This window comes from Bos grunniens, chromosome 4 (assembly GCF_055505025.1).
Source record: "Bos grunniens cultivar Pamir isolate PY7600 chromosome 4, Bosgru_T2T1.0, whole genome shotgun sequence".
NCBI classification, from domain to species: domain Eukaryota; kingdom Metazoa; phylum Chordata; class Mammalia; order Artiodactyla; family Bovidae; genus Bos; species Bos grunniens.
The window spans coordinates 114,196,288-114,215,081 of NC_141168.1; the positions used below are offsets into that span (position 1 = coordinate 114,196,288).

Consider the following 18,794-nt stretch of genomic DNA (forward strand, 5'->3'; position numbering starts at 1 on the left):
GGAGGGCAGTGCAGACACAGTCCTGGACAGCCTCAGTGTGGGCAGAGCTGGGGCTCACAGTCAGCAGTTGCACATGCCCTCCTGTGGATGTGGATGGTCATGCTTCCCTGAGTGCTCTGGATAATCCACGTGGAATGTTTTCATTTAAAGGGGCCCCAGACTGGCAGTGCCCACAGGTATCTGGCAGAGGCAAACACTCTCTGGCCTCAGAGACTCCCCACACATACAGTTCCAAGGAATATGATGTCAAAATAACAATAACACATAAGGAGAAAAAGCAGCTGAGACAAAAGCAGTCAGATCAGACTCAGATGTCAAGCTATAAATGAGAATTATTTTTTATGCCTAGAGAAATAAATGCGGGAATAAAATGAATGGGTAAACAATATCACTATACCAAAGTACTCATCAGCTTTGGGAAGGAATCAGATAGAACCTCTGTAAAGGAAGGCTACAGTCATTAGAACTGATCTTCAAGGGGAGAGTTTGGCAGGATGGCAGATGCAGGTTCTGAGATGATCTAGTGAACCTGGGGGTGGACTTGAAGCCGTGGCCGGGAAGGAAACACAGGGGCACAGACATGTGTGGGGACACGGAGGATTGAGAGAGAAGTGACATACGTGCAGTTAGAATTTTGAGAGAGGTAGCAGAGAATGTGGGGAAGAGATAGTGATAGGTCTTTCTCATTGAAAGACCTCAATTTCCCGGTTCAGGAATCCCAATAAAGCTAAAGAAAGATATATGCGTGTGTATATATTTATACACACACTTATATATTAAGTGTACATAACATTATATGAGCTTCACCAAAGAATTGATGCTTTCGAACTATGATGCTGGAGAAGGTTCTTGAGAGTCTCTTGGACAGCAAGGAGATCAAACCAGTCGATCAAAAGGAATCAACCCTGAATATTCATTGGAAGGACTGATACTGAAGCTAAAACTCCAATACTTTGGCCAACAGATGCAAAGAGCTAACTCATTGAAAAATACCCTGATCCTGGAAAAGGTTGAAGGCAGGAGGAAAAGGGGACAACAGAGGATGAGATGGTTGGATGGCATCACCAATTCGATGGATATGAGTTTGAGCAAACTCTGGGAAACAGTGATGGACAGGGAAGCCTGGCGTGCTGCAGCCCATGGGGTCTCGAAGAGTCAGACATGACGGAGCAACCGAACAACAAAAACTGGTGGCTCAGACGGTGAAGAATCCACCTTCAATGCAGGAGATGTAGGTTTGATCTCTGGGTTGGGAGGATCCCCTGGAGAAGGGAATGGCTACCGACTCCAGTATTCTTGCCTAGACAATTCCATGGACAGAGTAGCCTGGTGGGCTATAGTCTGTGAGGTCACAAAGAGTCAGATACAACTGAGCTACTAACACTCACACACACTACATAATGTATTTGCTGCTGTTGCTGCTAAGTCGCTTCAATCGTGTCTGACTCTTCACGACCCCATGGACTGCAGCCTACCAGGCTCCCCCATCCTTGGGATTCTCCAGGCAAGAACACTGGAGTGGGTTGCCATTTCCTTCTCCAATGCATGAAAGTGAAAAGTGAAAGTGAAGTCGCTCAGTCGTGTCTGACTCTTCGAGACCCCATGGACTGCAGCCTACCAGGCTCCTCTGTCCATGGGATTTTCCAGGCAAGAGTACTGGAGTGGGGTGCCATTGCCTTCTCCGATATAATATATTTAAGTGTATATATATATACATATATCTATATATATATATATATGTCCATGGGGTCGCAAAGCGTCAGACATGACTGGGCAACTTCACTTTCACTTTTCACTTTCACGCATTGGAGAAGGAAATGGCAACCCACTCCAGTGTTCTTTCCTGGAGAATCTCAGGGACGGGGGAGCCTGGTGGGCTGCCGTCTATGGGGTCGCACAGAGTCGGACACGACTGAAGCGACTTAGCAGCAGCAGGTGTGTATATATTTACATATATGCACATAGGTGTGTGTGTATGTATATATATACACACACATGTATAAAACCACAGCTAGTGATGCCACTTCTTAGTGATCTGGCCCTTCTGCTCCGGAGGCAGCTCAGAAATAAATAGTAACACACAGTCTACTAGAGAGGTTGGACCTTCTGTCTTGTGTCTTTGCTTTCGTTGGAGGTTGACATGGTACAGTCATTTACGTTTCCCTCGTCCAACTTTAAAAATTCCCTGGGGACTTCCCTGGTGGTCCAGGGTTAACACCTCGCCTTTCACCTCGGGGAGCACCCGTTTGATTCCTGGTTGGGGGGCTCAGATTGCATGTGCCTTGTGGCCCCCAAACCCAAACATAAAACAGTAGCAATGTTTTAACAAATTCAAAAAAGACTTTAATAACGCTCCATGTCACAAAACCATTAAAAAAAAATCGTTACTTGCATTTTACTTTTAAATTCTGTGAGTTTTTTTTTCCCCCCAAATCTATCTCAATAGTTTTGTTTCAGAAGGCTTGAAACAAATAAAGTTCATTTCAACAAGCCAGGACTCATATTTATTCATCCCTGTTGAGATGTCGGGAGCCATAGTTTTAGGCCTGGTCACACTCTTGAATTGTTGACAGTCATGTTCTGGGGACACAGGGCTCCCGGCCGGTGGACACTGTCATAGGGGCATCTCTGTTCCCCAGGCCCCAGTGCAGGGAAGCCGGGTGGACAGGATGCTGGCCATCCATTCCCATGGGGAGCAGGGCCGCCTGGAGCACCTTTGCCTCCACGGGCCAGTAGTTGAGTCATGTCACACTTGCAGAAACGTCAGGGTCTGGGAGTCAGGAAGAGAAAGAATTCTGACAAGCCTGCTGCCTTTGCCTGGGCCTGTGAGGAGCAGGGGACACCAGTGGCCTGAGGGATAAACTGTGCTGTGATGTCAACCACTCGGCTCAGGTCACCTCCCACTGGCAACAGAGTTCCCCTCAGGCTTCCTGTGCCCTCCAGGGAGCCAAGGAAGTAAGCTCAGCTTGCTCCGGGGTAACAGTGAGGGGCCACTGGCACAATTGAAAGGTTGGCTCTCAGGGAGGTGTCTGAGCTCAAAGATGGTCCCTTTTTTGTGAGTGAGCCCCATGGTGTTTTAAACCTCTGTGGAAAGGGACCTCATTAACTGGAGAAACCGCTGGGCTGGCCTGTTGTAACTGCAGGATGCTGTGGAAGAGGCTGAGCTTCAAGGCGAAGTGCAGGGGCCAAAGGTGTGAGCTGAGGATGCCTGTGCTCCAGGCTCAGCCCGTGGCCCAGCACTTGCTGGGTGATTGACAGCTGAGGCAGGCTGCTGGGAGCCAGGCTCCAACCTCAGATGTGTCCACGTGGCCACTTTCTAGTTGGCGATTGTGACCCTTGTTCCCTCCAGCTCCACTGAGTCAGCGCGCCTCTGGAGGTCTTCATCTCTCCCCATTTAGCGTTTAAGCATTATTACTTCCATCCCAAGTGAAGAATGCTGAAAGAAAGCGGCATGGTTTTGTGTGCTTCCGGAATGTGTACATGTCTGTGTGTCAGGAAGGGATACACACATGGGCTTCAGTGTGTTAAGTGCTTTCTCCATTTGCCAGAGTCCCCACCACTCCCTGTTATCACCAGTTCACTGCCTCATTTCTGAACTTGTATCCCCAAGGAAACCAGTCCTCTCATCACATCTCACACCCACCTTTTAAAAGCCTGCTCTTGGAAGACACTTAGTTTTTGTCATTTGTATATTAAAGGAAGGCTGTGCATGCTCAGTTGCTTCAGTCATGTCCAGCTGTTTGTGACCCCATGGACTGTAACCCACCAGGCTCCTCTGTCCATGAAATTTTTCCTGGCAAGAATACCAGAGTGGGTTGCCATTTCTTTCTCCAGGAGATCTTCCTGACCCAGGGATCAAACCAATGTCTCTTGCGTTTCATGCATTGTAGGCAGATTCTTTACCACTGAGCCACCAGGGAAGCCCATTCATTTTATTGCTTCTTTCTCCTAAGGATTACTTATCTTTAACCTTTATGCTAATTCCAAAATAAAAGAATTTAGATCCTCTCATTATTTAAGAGGAGTTGGGCTTTTCAAATTTTTTTGGCTGTACCACTCAACTTGTGGGCTCTTAGTTCCCGACCAGGGACTAAACCTGGGCCCTGGCAGTGGAAGCATTGAGTCCTAACCACTGGACAACCAGGGAGGTCCCAGAAGGAGTTTGGCCTTAACGGAACTGCTCCCCTGGCCTTTTCCCCCCATTTGGCCTGAGTGGGTGATCATGCCCAGTTGGCCTCATGTCCCGTCTATTAAGGTCTTAATTTTAGAAATCTGTGAATAGGTAAAGTATTAAAGCTGTTCCATCAAAATCTTACCATCCCCCATGATCCCAAGTGGGAAGAGAGGGGCCCTCCCTACTGGGAGTGGGGTCCAGGCTGGGGTTACTCCAGACCTTGTTGGCCCCGCCTCCTCTCTGTCAGCTCTGTTTGCAGCAAGCCAAGAGCTGGAGGCCAGGGCTGGGTCCACGTGGACACACACCTCTCTCCACTGCAGAAATGCGGGTGCAGGTGGTGTCTTAGCTCAGGCTGCTAGAGTGAAATACATGAGACTGGGTGCCTGAAACAACAGAAATTTGCTTCTCTTGGTTCTGGAGAGTTGAAGTCTAAGATTGAGGTGCCTCCAGTGTCTGATTCTGCTCGCTCTGTCTTGTACATGGCCACCTTCTCACCATGTCCTCACAAGGTAGAGAGAGGGCCTTCCTCCTCTCACGGGAGGACACTAAGCCCACCCTGAGGGCCTCACCCTCATGAACTCGGCCTCATCTTACCCTTAGGACCTCCCACAGGCTCTCCCTCCAGAGACCATCACACTGTGGGTGAGAGCTTCACCGTATGAATTTTAACCATATGAATTTACAAATGTTCAGCTCTTAACAGGAGGCCAGCAGGCTTTTTGCTGCATCTTATTTGACTGTGTGATCTGTCAGATCAGGACCCTTCCAGGACACTCACCAGGTCTGGGTCTTCATCTCAGAAGCAGCAGCCTTCTTCATTCTCATCCCAACTACTTGACTGCTTGCCGCCAGGCGAAATACACCATGTAAACACTGTCCACATTTTCCCGTTGAGTGAGTTCCTGCATGATCCAAATTTACCCAGAGGACTTATTCACAAGAAGTTTTGAAAGATGTTAGACAGAGGGTCCTGCTTCAAGCTAAACTATAAAGGAGAAAAAGTCAGTCTTTGGTGCCTGAGAAGAAAGCAGGGCCTTGTCGGGTTGTCAGACTGTTGTTCTGTTCATCTGCTGTGTGTGTGTGTGTGTGTGTGTGTGTGTGGTGGGTGAAGTTGTGTTCTTCTTGAGACTGGAAACTGACAGCTCCTGGGGACAGTTCTTAATTAAGTCCCTTTGTGTGCAAATCCATTCTCTGACAGCCAGGGGAAAGACAAAAAGAACAAAACAAAACAAAAATCTCTAAAGGCAGAGGAAGCAGCCGCTTTCTGTAGCTGCGAAGGACCATTGGTTAGTGTGGTGGCTGGAAGCTGGCTGTGGATCAGGTTCGTTTCACTCCAGAGCTGCTGTCCTTGTGGTAGGGGGAGGACAGAGAGCCTTACAGGGAGTGGGCGCCCCCTGTGGCCCTGATGGACAGGGGTGGAGCTCAGAGAGCGCTCAGAGCCTGGGAGATGCAGGCTGCTGGTGGTGCCCCATGTCCGAGGCAGGCCTCTGCTGCTTAGGGGCTTAGTGAGGCCTTGCTCTAATTTAAGACAGTTTCAGATGTGGAACCTGTAGTAAGGTTGGGGAAGGATTTAGTCCAAAGTGACTGTTGAAAAGAAAGCTGGGACCCGCATAGCATTTTTCAGGCTTCTTGCTAGGAGTCAGGAGATACTGGTCAGAGTAGAAAGACTGGCCCAGGACATACTCGTGAAGTTGGTACCTGAATGACCCAGGGCCCTGGTCAGACTCTCAGTTCCAGCCACTGCTCTGACTTGCTAAGCAGGTTCCTTGGCCGTACATCAGCCCTGCGGGTGTGTGTTCACTCCATACAAAAGCAGGGTTGAAAAGCATTTCTCCTGCCTTTTCCTCCAGCTCCAAAATAACCCAGCTCCCAGTCATAAGAAGCTGATGAGACCTGTGGTTTAAGTAGAAGGGACTTTTTGATTCCCCTTAAGTGCATCCTGCTCACAAGTGTGACTCTGGGCACTTTGGGGAAGACATTTAGCAGCTAGAAAGGACACTCTCGCCATCTGGTGACAGAAGTGTGGCAGTGGTTTTGGGAGGATGCTGTCATCCAGGGCCAAGCCTAGACTGCTTTTAGGGAAGGGCAATTTTAGCTCCTGCCTCTTATTTCTTTCTTTCTCTCTCTCTCTTTTTTTTTTTTTAGTTTCGATAACATTTTCTTTTATCACATTAAATTTTTTCTTAAAATAACTTTATCCTATGAAAATACAACATCAGAAAAGTAAAGAGTGGTTATTAAAGAAGTTACAATCCATTCGGTGGGGAGAGAAAAGATAACATGTGAACAGAGGAATTCTCTTTTAAGAAAATTTTCTTGTTTCAAAACTTTATTTAGATTGTTGTTTTGCAGATTAAAAAAATGAAATGAGAAAGTGATGTAGTATCTTAAACTTGAAAACACTTACATTAGTTTTTATTTTAAAACTATTGAAAAACTTCTCCTGAAAAAAAAAAAAGAGTTAAAATTTGTATGTATCTCTGCATGGCAACTTGTTCCTTAATTAGAGATTATCAGAATAATTAACCAAAAAAAGTCATAGTATATCCCTGGGTTGGGAAGATCCCCTGGAGAAGGCAATGGCAACCCACCCCAGTATCCTTGCTTGGAAAATCCCATGGACAGACGACTCTGATGGTCTATAGTCCATGGGGTCACAAAAGAGTCGGACATGACTGAATGACTAATATATAAATAAAACTCAGATGCACTAACACTGAGTTCTTGTTCTTTAGTTTCAGAACAGTTCTTTTAGTTCTGCTGATGGTAGAAAATGTTTGTTCTCACCAGGTCAGATTTCTGAGTCTCTTTAGGGTAGGTTCTTGGCCCCAGGAGGGACCTGAGGAGCAGTGATACATCCTGTCTACCCGGATGGGGCCCCTTCTCTGCCTGCCGCCTCTTCTGCAGCTGACTTACCCCCATTCCAGTCTATACTCTTTCCTCTCCCTCCAGCCCCTAGGGACAGCTTCGCCTTTAGGAGTTGTGACATGCATATAGCTCAGTTGGCACCTGCCATTGTCTGCAACTGGGCACTGAGGTGAATGACTTCGGCATGTCTTTATGTCCCTGTGAGATACAGGATTCTCTTAGGTAGGGAGCCTATGGGATCAGCCAGTGGAGGTGGGAGGATTTGGTGGTAGGTCCTGGGCAGCCTGTTCCTGTCTTTCTGTCCCAGGACCCATGCCTGCATAAACCCGTCTGCAGGGTGGGTGTGTCCACATCTGGTAACTTCCATATTTGTATTTGAAGTTGGTCCATTGCGTAAGTAAGAGAGTATGTTTGTTGGTGTTTGGTTGCTAAGTTGTGTCTGAGTCTGCAGTCCATGGGACTGCAGCACTCCAGACCTCTCTGTCCTCCACTATCTCCCAGAGTTTGCTCAAATTCACGTCCATTGAGTCAGTGATACTATCTAACCATCTTATCCTCTGCCACCCTCTTCTCCTCTTACCTTCGGTCTTCCCCAACATCTGGGTCTTTTCCAATGAGTCGGCTCTCAACATCATGTAGCCAAAACATTATATCTTCAGCATCAGTCCTTCCAATGAATATTCAGGGTTGATTTCCTTTAGGATGGACTGGTTTGATGTCCGTGCAGTCCAAGGGACTCTCTAGAGTCTTCTCCTGCACCACAATTTGAAAGTATCAATTCTTCAGCGTTCAGCCTTTTTTATGGTCCAACTCTCACATCCATATATGACTACTGGAAAAACCCAGCTTTGACTATAAGGACCTTTGTCAGCAAAGTGACGTATCTGCTTTTGAATACGCTATCTAGGTTTGTGATAGATTCCCTTCCAAAGAGCAAGCATCTTCTACTTTCATGGCTGCAGTCACTGTCCGCAGTGATTTTGGAGCCCAAGAAAATAGTCTATCACTGTTTCTACTTTTCCCCCTTCTATTTCCCATGAAGTGATGGGACTGGATGCCATGACCTTACTTTTTGGAATGTTGAGTCTCAATCCAGCTTTTTCACTCTCTCTTTCATCAGCATCAAGAGGCTCTTTAGTTCTTCTTCATTTTCTACCCATGAGTGGTATCATCTGCATATCTGAAATCATTGGTATTTCTCCCAGCAATCTTGGTTCTAGCTTGTCAGAGTATGAGTCCTCAGGTATTCCATGTAAGTTTTCTCTATTTATAGGAAACTGTGGCACACAGAGTAGAACAGGTAGGAGAGATGTAACAGGCAGAGCATGGGGGACACCTGCTTCCCACGTGCAGGACTGGACTGCTCCAGAATCTCCAGGAATTGCTTACTGATGTCAGGCTGTGGGTTTAGGGGCCTAATTTCCACACATCCCTCTATGCACTGTCGGATCCTTTCTGTAAGTCTCCGTTTTTGTATTTATATCATTCTAACGTCTGTATCTTCTCGTCCGCTTGTGGATTAAGCATGTAATCCAAATCTTGATCCCTCATAATAGAAGGATCTGTCTTCCCTTTGCCTTGTGTGTGGGTGTCTAATCCTTCAGAGCTCCTCACCAGGTGGTGACCAGCCCTTTCTGAAGCAAAGCTGTAGATTTCATTTTTTTTTTTTCTGTTTCTCATGTGCTGTGCAAGTTAATTTTAGCTCTTGTGTCTTTCCAACCATTTTTTCCTTGATTCAGTCAATATTTATTGAACCTGTGCAGCATTTTGCACCAGCTCAGTTGCTATAACTATCCCAATGTGACAGGGACTCAGCCCTGGCTCTTGAGTTGTGCTGAATCTAGTTAGCAGCTGACTGCAGGCTGGGAGTAGGACTGCACTCTCGGCCAGTGTGCCTGGAGGAATTCAAGGGGCCCTGGGTCTTACAGAGATTCAAAGAAAGGAGAGGATGGGGGAGCAGGAAAGGGGAAGGGAGATGGAAGCCCCAGATTTCAGTGTTTCTCTTTGTTTTCATGTTAATCTTACTTTGCAGAATCCAACAGTACAACAGTTAGAAAAATAAAGAGGATCTCTCTGCTGATGGATGAAATAAAGAGAAGAGTTTATTTCAGGTTGAATGATTTTAGTTGAGAAAGGTCTGGGCTGACATCTCTTCGTGCATAAATTAATCCCATCTATGAAAATGTTACAATTTCTTGGGACATTTAACTAGGATTTTCATGGTCTCTGATTCGTCTGTTCTGGCAGGGGCATCTGCATTCAGCGTGTAATTAGTGAGGTTTCATGGCTTCCATGCCAGCAACCCCAGGACAAAGTCCCAGATTGGAAACATAATGCTGGTTGTTAGTCAGACAGCAGAATTCAGGTGACACAAGGCATCTTTGACTTCTCACCTGGGCCACTGGCCTTTTCTGGCAGTACAGGACAGAAAGATATGTAGAAACTGGATTTAAGAAAAGTATATTGGTATTCCCAAGAAGGTGGACATTCTGCCGGATGGTGAGGAGAAGGTGCTGTGTAGGCGGGATGAAGCAGCAGGAAGTGTCTGGAAATTAGTTTCTTTTCTGTGTCCCCAAGTTTTCATTGCAGCTTTATGGGTAACAGCCCCAAACTAGAAACAACCCAAATGTCCATAAGCAAGTAAATGGATACACAAACAGCAGCATGTCTATCCAATGGAATATGATCAAAAAGGAATGGTATGCTACAGCAGAGATACATCTCAAGGTCACAATGCTGGGTAAAAGAAGTAAAAAAAAAAAAAAGTACATGTTGTACAAAATAAGTCGCTGCTTTGAGAATAGAAAGACATTTAGGACACAGACAAGAGTGGGATTCGAATTCTGCCTTTGAACACAGTAGTTTTCTGCTGTGTTTCACAGCCTGGTCCTTCTCACAGTTATAATGATGATAATCATGGTTATGAAATGACACAAGGCAAAGCTCCTTACAGACAGAGATCTGACTGCACCTGAATTCATGAATGTGAAATATATGGGATAAAATACAACCACTAATAGATGACTTGCACAGAAGGTCTTCCCAAACCACTACTCACTTATACAGATCATTTATGTGTGAGGCGATTGTTGCAAGCAGTATCCATCATGAAGGCCTCATTTTACATTTAAGAATCATTTCATGTGTGACTTACATTGCTTGTTCCTACTTAATTGTTTAGAAATAAACTCAGTATTTAATGTAGAGTCTTACTGCCTATGCACATGTGATATGGACATGTACGTCATTACTGAGCATTCTAAGGTTCTAACTATGAAAACATTCTAGTCACTGTCAAGTTAGTATCTTTCTTTTATCTGTTCATAGATGGTTCAGCGAAAACATGTTCCGGCAAGTCTGTTCTTCATGGTTTTGCTTCAGGTTGAAAGTGAAAGTGTTAGTTGCTCAGTAGTATCCATCTCTTTGCAACCCCATGGACTATAGCCCACCAGGCTCCTCTGTCCATGGGATTCTCCAGGCAAGGATACTGGAGTGGGTTGCTACTTCCTTCTCCAGGGGATCTTCCTGACCCAGGGATAGAACCATGGTCTCCTGCATTGCAGGCAGATTCTTTAAGGAAACCCTTCAGATGAGATCCACTTTAAAGCTGTTTGTAAGTCACGGTCACTGGGGTGACTCTGAAAGCAGAGGAGGCCTGTAAGACAGAGAGGCCCTCGGCATCCAGACTTGGATCCCAGGCTGGTCAATTGCTGGCCCCTCACCAGGCTTCCTAGCCATCATCCCCCCTCCTAGCCATGACCCATGTTCCTACCTTTCTGGAAATAGCACACAGTGGGGGCTCGTCATCTGGCCTCAGGACTGGGATAAATGAATGAATGAATGACATAGAGCTTATCTTTACTCTCATTCTGAAGAATCGTGTTCTTCTCCTTCAACACAACAGTTGATTACTCCAGTCCATGGTGGGTTCCTTGAGAGTGGACTCCTCTTCCTCAAATGACCAAGTGCTCTTCCAGGCTCTGCATCTAATTTCTGATATGTACAAAACTTGGATTTGTAACTGGAAGACTGCAGAGGGTGATATTCCAGTCATTGGATGTGTTATACACAGTATAGGTAGCTATTGCTAACAGGAGAGACTGCAGAACTGCACCTTAGAAGCGTACGTTGCTGCTCACAGATTCAGGAATGCACTAGGCATCCTTACCTTCAGATTGCACTGAAGGGCAGAGAACATGGGGTGGCAGGAGGCCTTTTGGGGCCCGAGCTGGTAGCTGAGGATTCTGTGGCTCGGGCAGTGCTCAGACCTGGCGCCTGGAGTCAGAGCAGCCGAGTGGAATCCAATCAGGCCCTGGGCAGGCTGACCTCCCACCAGGGTCCTAGAGGCCAGTCTGCTGCCCCCGCCTGCTACCATTGGGCAAGGGGGTTTTCAGCCACACACGTGGTTGGGGAAGACAGAGCACGGGCTGAAGTCTGGGAGGAACACCCTTGTGATCTTGACTGTAAGCCTAAACTCCGATTTTTGAGAAGTAAACAAACCTCTGCATAGTTGAACCAGGATTTCCAAATATTTCATGATAGTAAAACCCACAATCCAACCTTTGATCAAGTTGCTAACCTTTTTAAAAAAAAACTTATTTATTAGTTTAAGTTACTTAATTTATTCATGAGTTAATTTGGCTGTGCCAAGTCAGCATGGGATCTTCTATCTTTATTGTGGCTTGCAGTATGTGGGATCCAGTCCCCTGACCAGAGATTGAACTTGGGCCTTCTGCACTGACAGTGCAGAGTCTTAACCACTGGACTGTTGAGGCAGTTTGAGCATGGGTTGGAAAATAATTTCCAGACACAGAGCATTTCAGAAGGGAGTGAGTTTATTAAGGACAAAGAACAGAGATAATGTGGGCGCTGTGAGTACAGCGGGCAGACTTCCTGACAGACTGGGGAGAGTCAACAGTTTTCGTAGGTTCAGTTCAGCTCAGTTCAGTCGCTCACTCGTTTCCGACTCTTTGTGACCCCATGAATCGCAGCACGCCAGGCCTCCCTGTCCATCACCAACTCCTGGAGTTCACCCAAACTCATGTCCATCGAGTCAGTGATGCCATCCAGCCATCCCATCCTCTGTTGTCCCCTTCTCCTCCTGCCCTCAATCCCTCCCAGCATCAGCGTCTTTTCCAATGAGTCAGCTCTTCACATGAGGTGCCCAAAGTACTGGAGTTTCAGCTTTAGCATCATTCCTTCCAAAGAACACCCAGGACCGATCTCCTTTAGAATGGACTGGTTGGATCTCCTTGCAGTTCAAGGGACTCTCAAGAGCCTTCTCCAACACCACAGTTCAAAAGCATCAAATCTTCGGCACTCAGCTTTCTTCACAGTCCAACTGTCGCATCCCTGCATGACCACTGGAAAAACCATAGCCTTGACTAGACAGACCTTTGTTTTTTTTTGTTTGTTTGTTTGTTTTTTATAATTAAGCAATGTCTATATTGTTTTGAGGTGGAAAGAAAAGGTGATCCAAATACAGTACATTCATTCAAAATACAGTTTCAGAGGCAATATGCAGGTATTTTCAACATAAAAGAAGTCAGAAAATATAGCACCCTTGTGACCTTCCTGAAAAAACTTTACAAGAAATTTAGCTAATTAAGAGATGAATAAAAATAAATAACTCAGGAATAGAAAAACCATTGTAAAAAGACAGGAGGTGAACCTCAAATCTATTTAAATATTAGACTAAGATTAATCAACTATAGGAATTGTAATTACAGGAAAAAAAGTAAATAATGTAAATCTGGATAAAATAACTTGGGGGAATTCCCTGAGAGTCCAGCGGCTAGGACTTGGTGCTTTCACTGCTGGGGCCTGGGTTCAACACCAGATCGGGGAACTAAGATTCCACGAGCTGAGGGGCACAGCCAAGAGAAAAAACTAATCTAAACTTGGGGAACATAAAAAGAAAAAAAGATAGGAAGACATGAGGAAATAGTAAACCCTTCACCTTTAATATTTTTGTAAGGAAAAATTACTTCATTTTGTAAAAATTATCATGACTAAACAAAAAGTATTCAAACAACTTGTAAAACTGCAAAGATGATGATTTAAAATTTTTCATAAATTTCTTTTTTAAAGTATTTATTTATTTATTTGGCTGCACTGGGTCTTGATTGCAGCATGTGAACTCTTAGTTGTAGCATGCAGGATCTAGTTCCTCAACCAGGGATCAAACCTGGGCCCCCTGCATTGGGAACACAAAGTCTTAGCCACTGGACCACCAGGGAAGTCCCTATAATTAATTTCTTACCCAAAAATAACCATTGTTAGTCTTAGATGAACATCATTTAAAACAGCTTTATATTTTTTGTCTCAGTAAGTAGAGGTGTATATAATGTCTCAGTAAATAGAGGGATATATAATGTGGATGTCATAAATTTTGTTATAAAATTTTAATTACTTTAAATAAAAAGTATTTAATTGTACTTGATTCCAACAGAGGATAGACAGACCTTTGTTGGCAAAGTAATGTCTCTGCTTTTGAATATGCTGTCTAGGTTGGTCATAACTTTTCTTCCAAGGAGTAAGCGTCTTTTAATTTCATGGCTGCAATCACCATCTGCAGTGTTTTTGGAGCCCCCCAAAATAAAGTCTGACACTGTTTCCACTGTTTCCCCATCTATTTCCCATGAAGTAATGGGACCAGATGCCATGATCTTCGTAGGTTAGTAGCTGATTTTTATAGCCTTCAAACAAAGAAAATTCCTGCTGGAAGGTTGGCACTAGGTGACTGGTTAGGGCAGTGTAGGGTGGTATGTGTGCGTGCTAAGTCACTTCAGTTGTGTCCAGCTTTTTGCGACCCTGTGAACTGTAGCCCTCCAGAGTCCTCTGTCATGGGATTCTCCATGCAAGAATACTGGAGTGGGTTGCCTTGCCCTCCTCCAGGGTATCTTCCTGACCCAGGGCTCAAACCCGCATCTCTTATGTCTCCTGGATTGGCAGGTGGATTTTTCACTACTGGCACCACCTGTTTGGCATCTTTGCCTAATTTAGAGTCACCTAATCTGTTCGTGAAGATCACGGGGGCTTTTGATAACAGTTACAAAGGGGGTCAGTCAGCTTCAGAGGTGACTTTGGTTCTGGGCTCTGCTTCTGTGGCCTTGAGGCAGGACTCAACACAGACAACCAGGGAAGTCCCAAGTTGCAGTCCTTAAAGAAAACAGCAGTCCAAGCTGCTTGTGTGATTTGAGTATGGCTCTGTGGTGGGGCAGGGTGCTGTCTCAGGCCCAGAGCAGGAAGAAGACTGACTTCCAGGAGGGGCTACTTAGGACCTGTGATGAAGCCTTTCTGGCCCTGTCCTGGGGACAGGACAGGAGGGCCCTTCTCTCCTTTCAAATTCCCAAACCCAAATGGGGCTTTTTCCTGCTTCCTGCATGACAGCCAGGGCGTGTGTGGTGCCTGGCTGTTGCCCTTTTTTGGCCACACCATGAGGCATGCAGGATCTTAGTTGACCCGGCGATTGAGCCTGTGCCCCTGCATTGGGAGCATGGAGTCTTCACCAGTGGCCCACCAGGGAGCTCCCTGTGCCCATTTCTTGAGGACAGACGGCAGTGACTCCCGGCCCTCTTGCTCTTCCCTGAGTCTCCAGCCCTCCCAGTGGGACTATCCTCACTTCTGGAGTGGGAAGTGCCTCCTCTCTGTCTAACCCACCCACTCTGCGCTTTATGCCTCCACTCTGGAGCCTCTGACCTATAGTGAGCTGGAGCCCTTGCAACTCAGGATCTCTGCTTTTGAAAATTCCACAATTCTTTTCATATCCTGCTCACTGAGTGAACCCACCCTGGACACGAGGATGCTACTGGCTGAGCGGGGAACTGGTAGGAGACAGAGGACAGAAGGGGAGCAGCGGAGCCATGCTCGTTATGGAAGCGAGAGAACTTTCCCATACCTGCACCGCGTCTCAAATATGTGCCTTTACATTGCTGGCAGATTGACTTTAACTTCTAAGATTGTAATGCAAACCAGTCAACTCTGGGCAACTCTAAAGTGTTTTTTCAGTGTCTTATTTCTCCTACTTTTCAAGTGTGAACACACACACTCATATCCCCTCACTCCTGATTCTCAGCTACAAGTGGTTTAGTGCCTGAAAACCACGCCTTTGAGTACAAGTAGAGCTTTTGCTTCATGCAGTAAGCAAGCCCCTCGGTGGAGATGTCAGCTCACTGAGTGGAGATTCCAGTTTGGGGCATCTGCACTGTTTAGTCTGAGGGAGCAGCCATGAGAGTCCTTTGTGTGGTGCTGGTTGTGCCACAGGTGTTACCAGCAAAAGTGAATCAGGGCTTCCCTGTCCAGAAAACTCGGTTTGACAGTCCTCCCCTCATCTGCACTGTCCCACATCACAGGGTCCGATTGCTGGGTCTGCATGTCCTGTTTCACTTTATCATGGGTCAACCCAGATGAAAACTCACTCCACTGGGGATTTCCAGGAAAATAAATATCATCCCCACCACGACCTGTCTGAGTTACTACAGGGGGATTTGTTGGCAGTGTCCAGCCTTGCCAGGAATGGCCATAATGCTCGACTGCATGCTAAGTCGCTTCAGTAGTGTCTGACTCTGTGCGACCCTATGGATTGTAGCCCCCTAGGCTCCTCTGTCCATGGGATTTCCAAGGCAAGAATACTGGAGTAGGTTGCCACGCCCTCCTCCAGGGGACCTTCCCGACCCAGGGATGGAACCCACGTCTCTTAGATCTCCTGCTTCAGCAGGCAGCTTCCTTAGCACTAGTACCACCTGGGAAGCCCCTTATTGTGCTGGATTGGAGAGAGCCAAAAAGGGGGCATTGGGGCCAGAGGCTGGCAAATTCAGCGAGGCCAGTTGGCACCAGGATGTGAAGGATGTGGTGACACTGGGTGATGGAAGCGACGGCCCAGGAGTGGCCCTGGGCTCTGGAGCCGAAGCCCTGCCTCTGATGAAAGGTCTGCTCTACCTGTGGCCCATTGCCTGACACCTGAGCCTCAGTTTCCTTGCCAGAAACAAGGACCACCATTGGAGTAGGTGTGGTCACTGCTGCCCTGAGCGTTAAATGAGGTCGTGTTGGGACAGCCCCTGGCCAGGTGCCCAGCTCTGAGAAGCCCTAGGTTTCTCCTTCCATCACCCCTCCCCTTCCTGTCCTGCTCCGCTTTCTTCACTGGGCAGAGATGATAAGAGTGGGCCCTGAAGGCCGGCTGGCCCTGGGCAGGGCTATGCAGGATCTACAGGATGCCTGGGTGGGCAAGAACTCAGTACAACGTGCTGTGTAATTTTTAGAGAAACAAAAATCTTTCTTCAACAGAAAGCTTGTAAAGAAGCTCACTATGTGGGTTAATAAAAATAGAGGCTCCCCAGTGTGGAGCGAGGAGGGAGAGAGCAACCTCGGGGTCCCCGGTGGGTCGGTGACCTCACGCCCAGGGGAGCCTCCTCAACTTCAGTCCCTGTCCTCGTGGGCTAGGGAAGTGTGTGAGGTTTCAGCAGAGGACGGAGACGCTGCCCCTGACCGTGGCCTGTGTTGCAGGTGTCGCCGTGCGAGCGGTGCCGCTGCGAGGCCAGCGGGGAAGTGCTGTGCGCGGTGTCCGCGTGTCCACAGACCGAGTGCGTGGACCCCGTGTACGAGCCGGACCAGTGCTGCCCCATCTGCAAAAACGGTAGGTGCCTGCGCGGTTAGCCCTGCGCGCGGCAATGACGCACGCGTTCCCGAGCGCTTTCCATGGACGCAGGAAGAGAGGCACGATGAGATGCAGGACGGGAAGAGCAGGCTGCAGGATGGGACGCTTGTGAGTTTTGGTATTTGCATCCACGCCCTAGCACGCGAGTCCTTGCCCTCTGGGCTCCGGGGAACCTTCGGGAGCTGGGTTCCAGTAAGGCCAGCCCTCTTATTGGTATCAGTTCCATGCTTTAAAGGTGTTTAAGTTCTTTGGAGGAAAATTCAATTTCCACTGTCGGGGCGAGTCGCTTACTTTAATTTAACTTTGTTTGTTCTTGCAAAGCAGTTTCTCTCTTTCCGCCACAAATCAAACATGCCGGTTGGGCTCATTTACTTTTCATTACTAAGTGAATTAAACGTGGAACATCGTTGAATGTTTTTCTTAAGCAAATTCGGCAGGAAGAGAAAGAAGCCTCTCTTCTTCCGTGTGAGAGGCCAGGGGAGATGGGAAGCCTCCTGTGCTTTGTCAAAGAGAAATGGCAGGAGGGATGTGGTTAGCCAGGGAGAGTGTCTCCTCAACCTGCAGGGTGGAAACTGCTTTGTACCTGAGCTCTGAGCCTGTCTGGGCACCACTTATGGGGGTGTTGATGAGAGTGGGTTCTTCAGGAGGGGGGTTGAACAACTGTGACCCAGGTGGTTGGATGGATGAAGCGCTTGGAAGAGAGTTGACTCTGGTCAGGCAAGCGCATCTTCAGGTACAGGGGGGTCCTGCCTTGGGAGGGTGTTGGGCCGCCTCTGTGTGGCCCCAAGGCCATGATGCAAGATGAGGCCAGAGCAGGGTGTCTCAGAAAGATGAAAGCAACTCCCCCATGGCCAGAGTGTGTCAAAGAAGTGATGAGCTTACTTGTGAGGTTACCAGCTTGTCAGCTGTGGAGTTGCTGGACATCAAGCCAGGAGATGTGGGCCTTGTCAGTGGCGGATGGTTACCCGGGCTGTTACTAGTGTCTGAGGTCATTCTGAGATTCTGCCATAATGCCCATCGCTGTTGTGTGGCTGTGAGGTGCCACAGACACCTCCAGGCACACACAGACAGCCAGATGTCACCATGGGAGATTTTTAGATTCTTGAAAGAAGTCAGTAGGAGAGGAGGTGAAGTTTCTGTGGAAGCAGGATGCGGCAGCATCTCAGTGGGCTGTGGAGAGAAGGGAGCCTGGAGAAGGGGGAGCTGGTAATTGCGTAGGTTTGGGACCAGGACCTTTGAGGTCCAGGCTGCACTGTGCTGCGCTTGGCGGCCTTGTTCCGCCTCTCCCCAAGTCAACAGTATTTAGTGAATAGCTTCAATACAAGTGGCTCAAATAGTTGGCGTCCTAAGTATCCAAGATACTGTGTCTCACTTGTCAGTTATGATAAAAAACAAAGTTTTGGCCTTAGACAGTCAGGGAGTCCTCATCTCAATGTTTACAAAAGATACGAAAACATGACTTGCATCCTTGAGGATTTTTTCAACCCCAAAAGCTTTATAAAAATTTCAAATCTACAGAATATTGATAAATAGCACAAGGAACAAAGATATATCCTTCACTATCTATACCCATTGTTCAAATTTCCCTGTTTCGTTTGCTTTATGTCTTTTGATCTCTATCTTTGTCCCCATCTCTGTATATAACTCAATATTATCAATGTATTTGCTTAGTTGTTCTTTTCCATAAAACACGCAGGATATCTTCTGTTTATACCACAATCAGCATGAAACCTACTGGGCAAAGTTCACGATTTTTTTGCAGTTCTTTTTGCCCTGAAGATATATCCCAGTTACAGTATAGAGTTAGAAATTATTTGAATTAATTCTTTATCTTGTGTGAATATTTTGAAATGTTATGAAGATTTAAAGTCACTTATTTCTGTTTGGTTCAGTTTTTATTATTAAGACATAATTTTATTTTTTGGATAAGCAAACAATGTTCAAAAGTAAATTCTGTATAAATAAGGTCTGGTCAGAGACTCACGGGATGTTTTAATATTGTACTGATGTTTTGAGGGGAGAGAAGATGGTTGTTCTGAAGTCAAACTTCTAAACGCTCTGCCTCTAACTTTGAGAGACAGCATAAGATGAAATAAG

The 18,794-nt window shown here is 46.7% G+C and overlaps 1 protein-coding gene across 1 annotated transcript in view; it reads left to right on the forward strand.

Moving 5' to 3' along the window:
• Positions 1–18,794, forward strand: part of VWC2 (von Willebrand factor C domain containing 2) — a 130,767-nt gene that overhangs the window by 12,751 nt on the left and 99,222 nt on the right. The window contains exon 3 of the mRNA XM_086398609.1: positions 16,547–16,676. Coding sequence (XP_086254735.1) covers positions 16,547–16,676 — 130 coding nt within the window. The remainder of the gene's footprint in view (positions 1–16,546; positions 16,677–18,794) is intronic.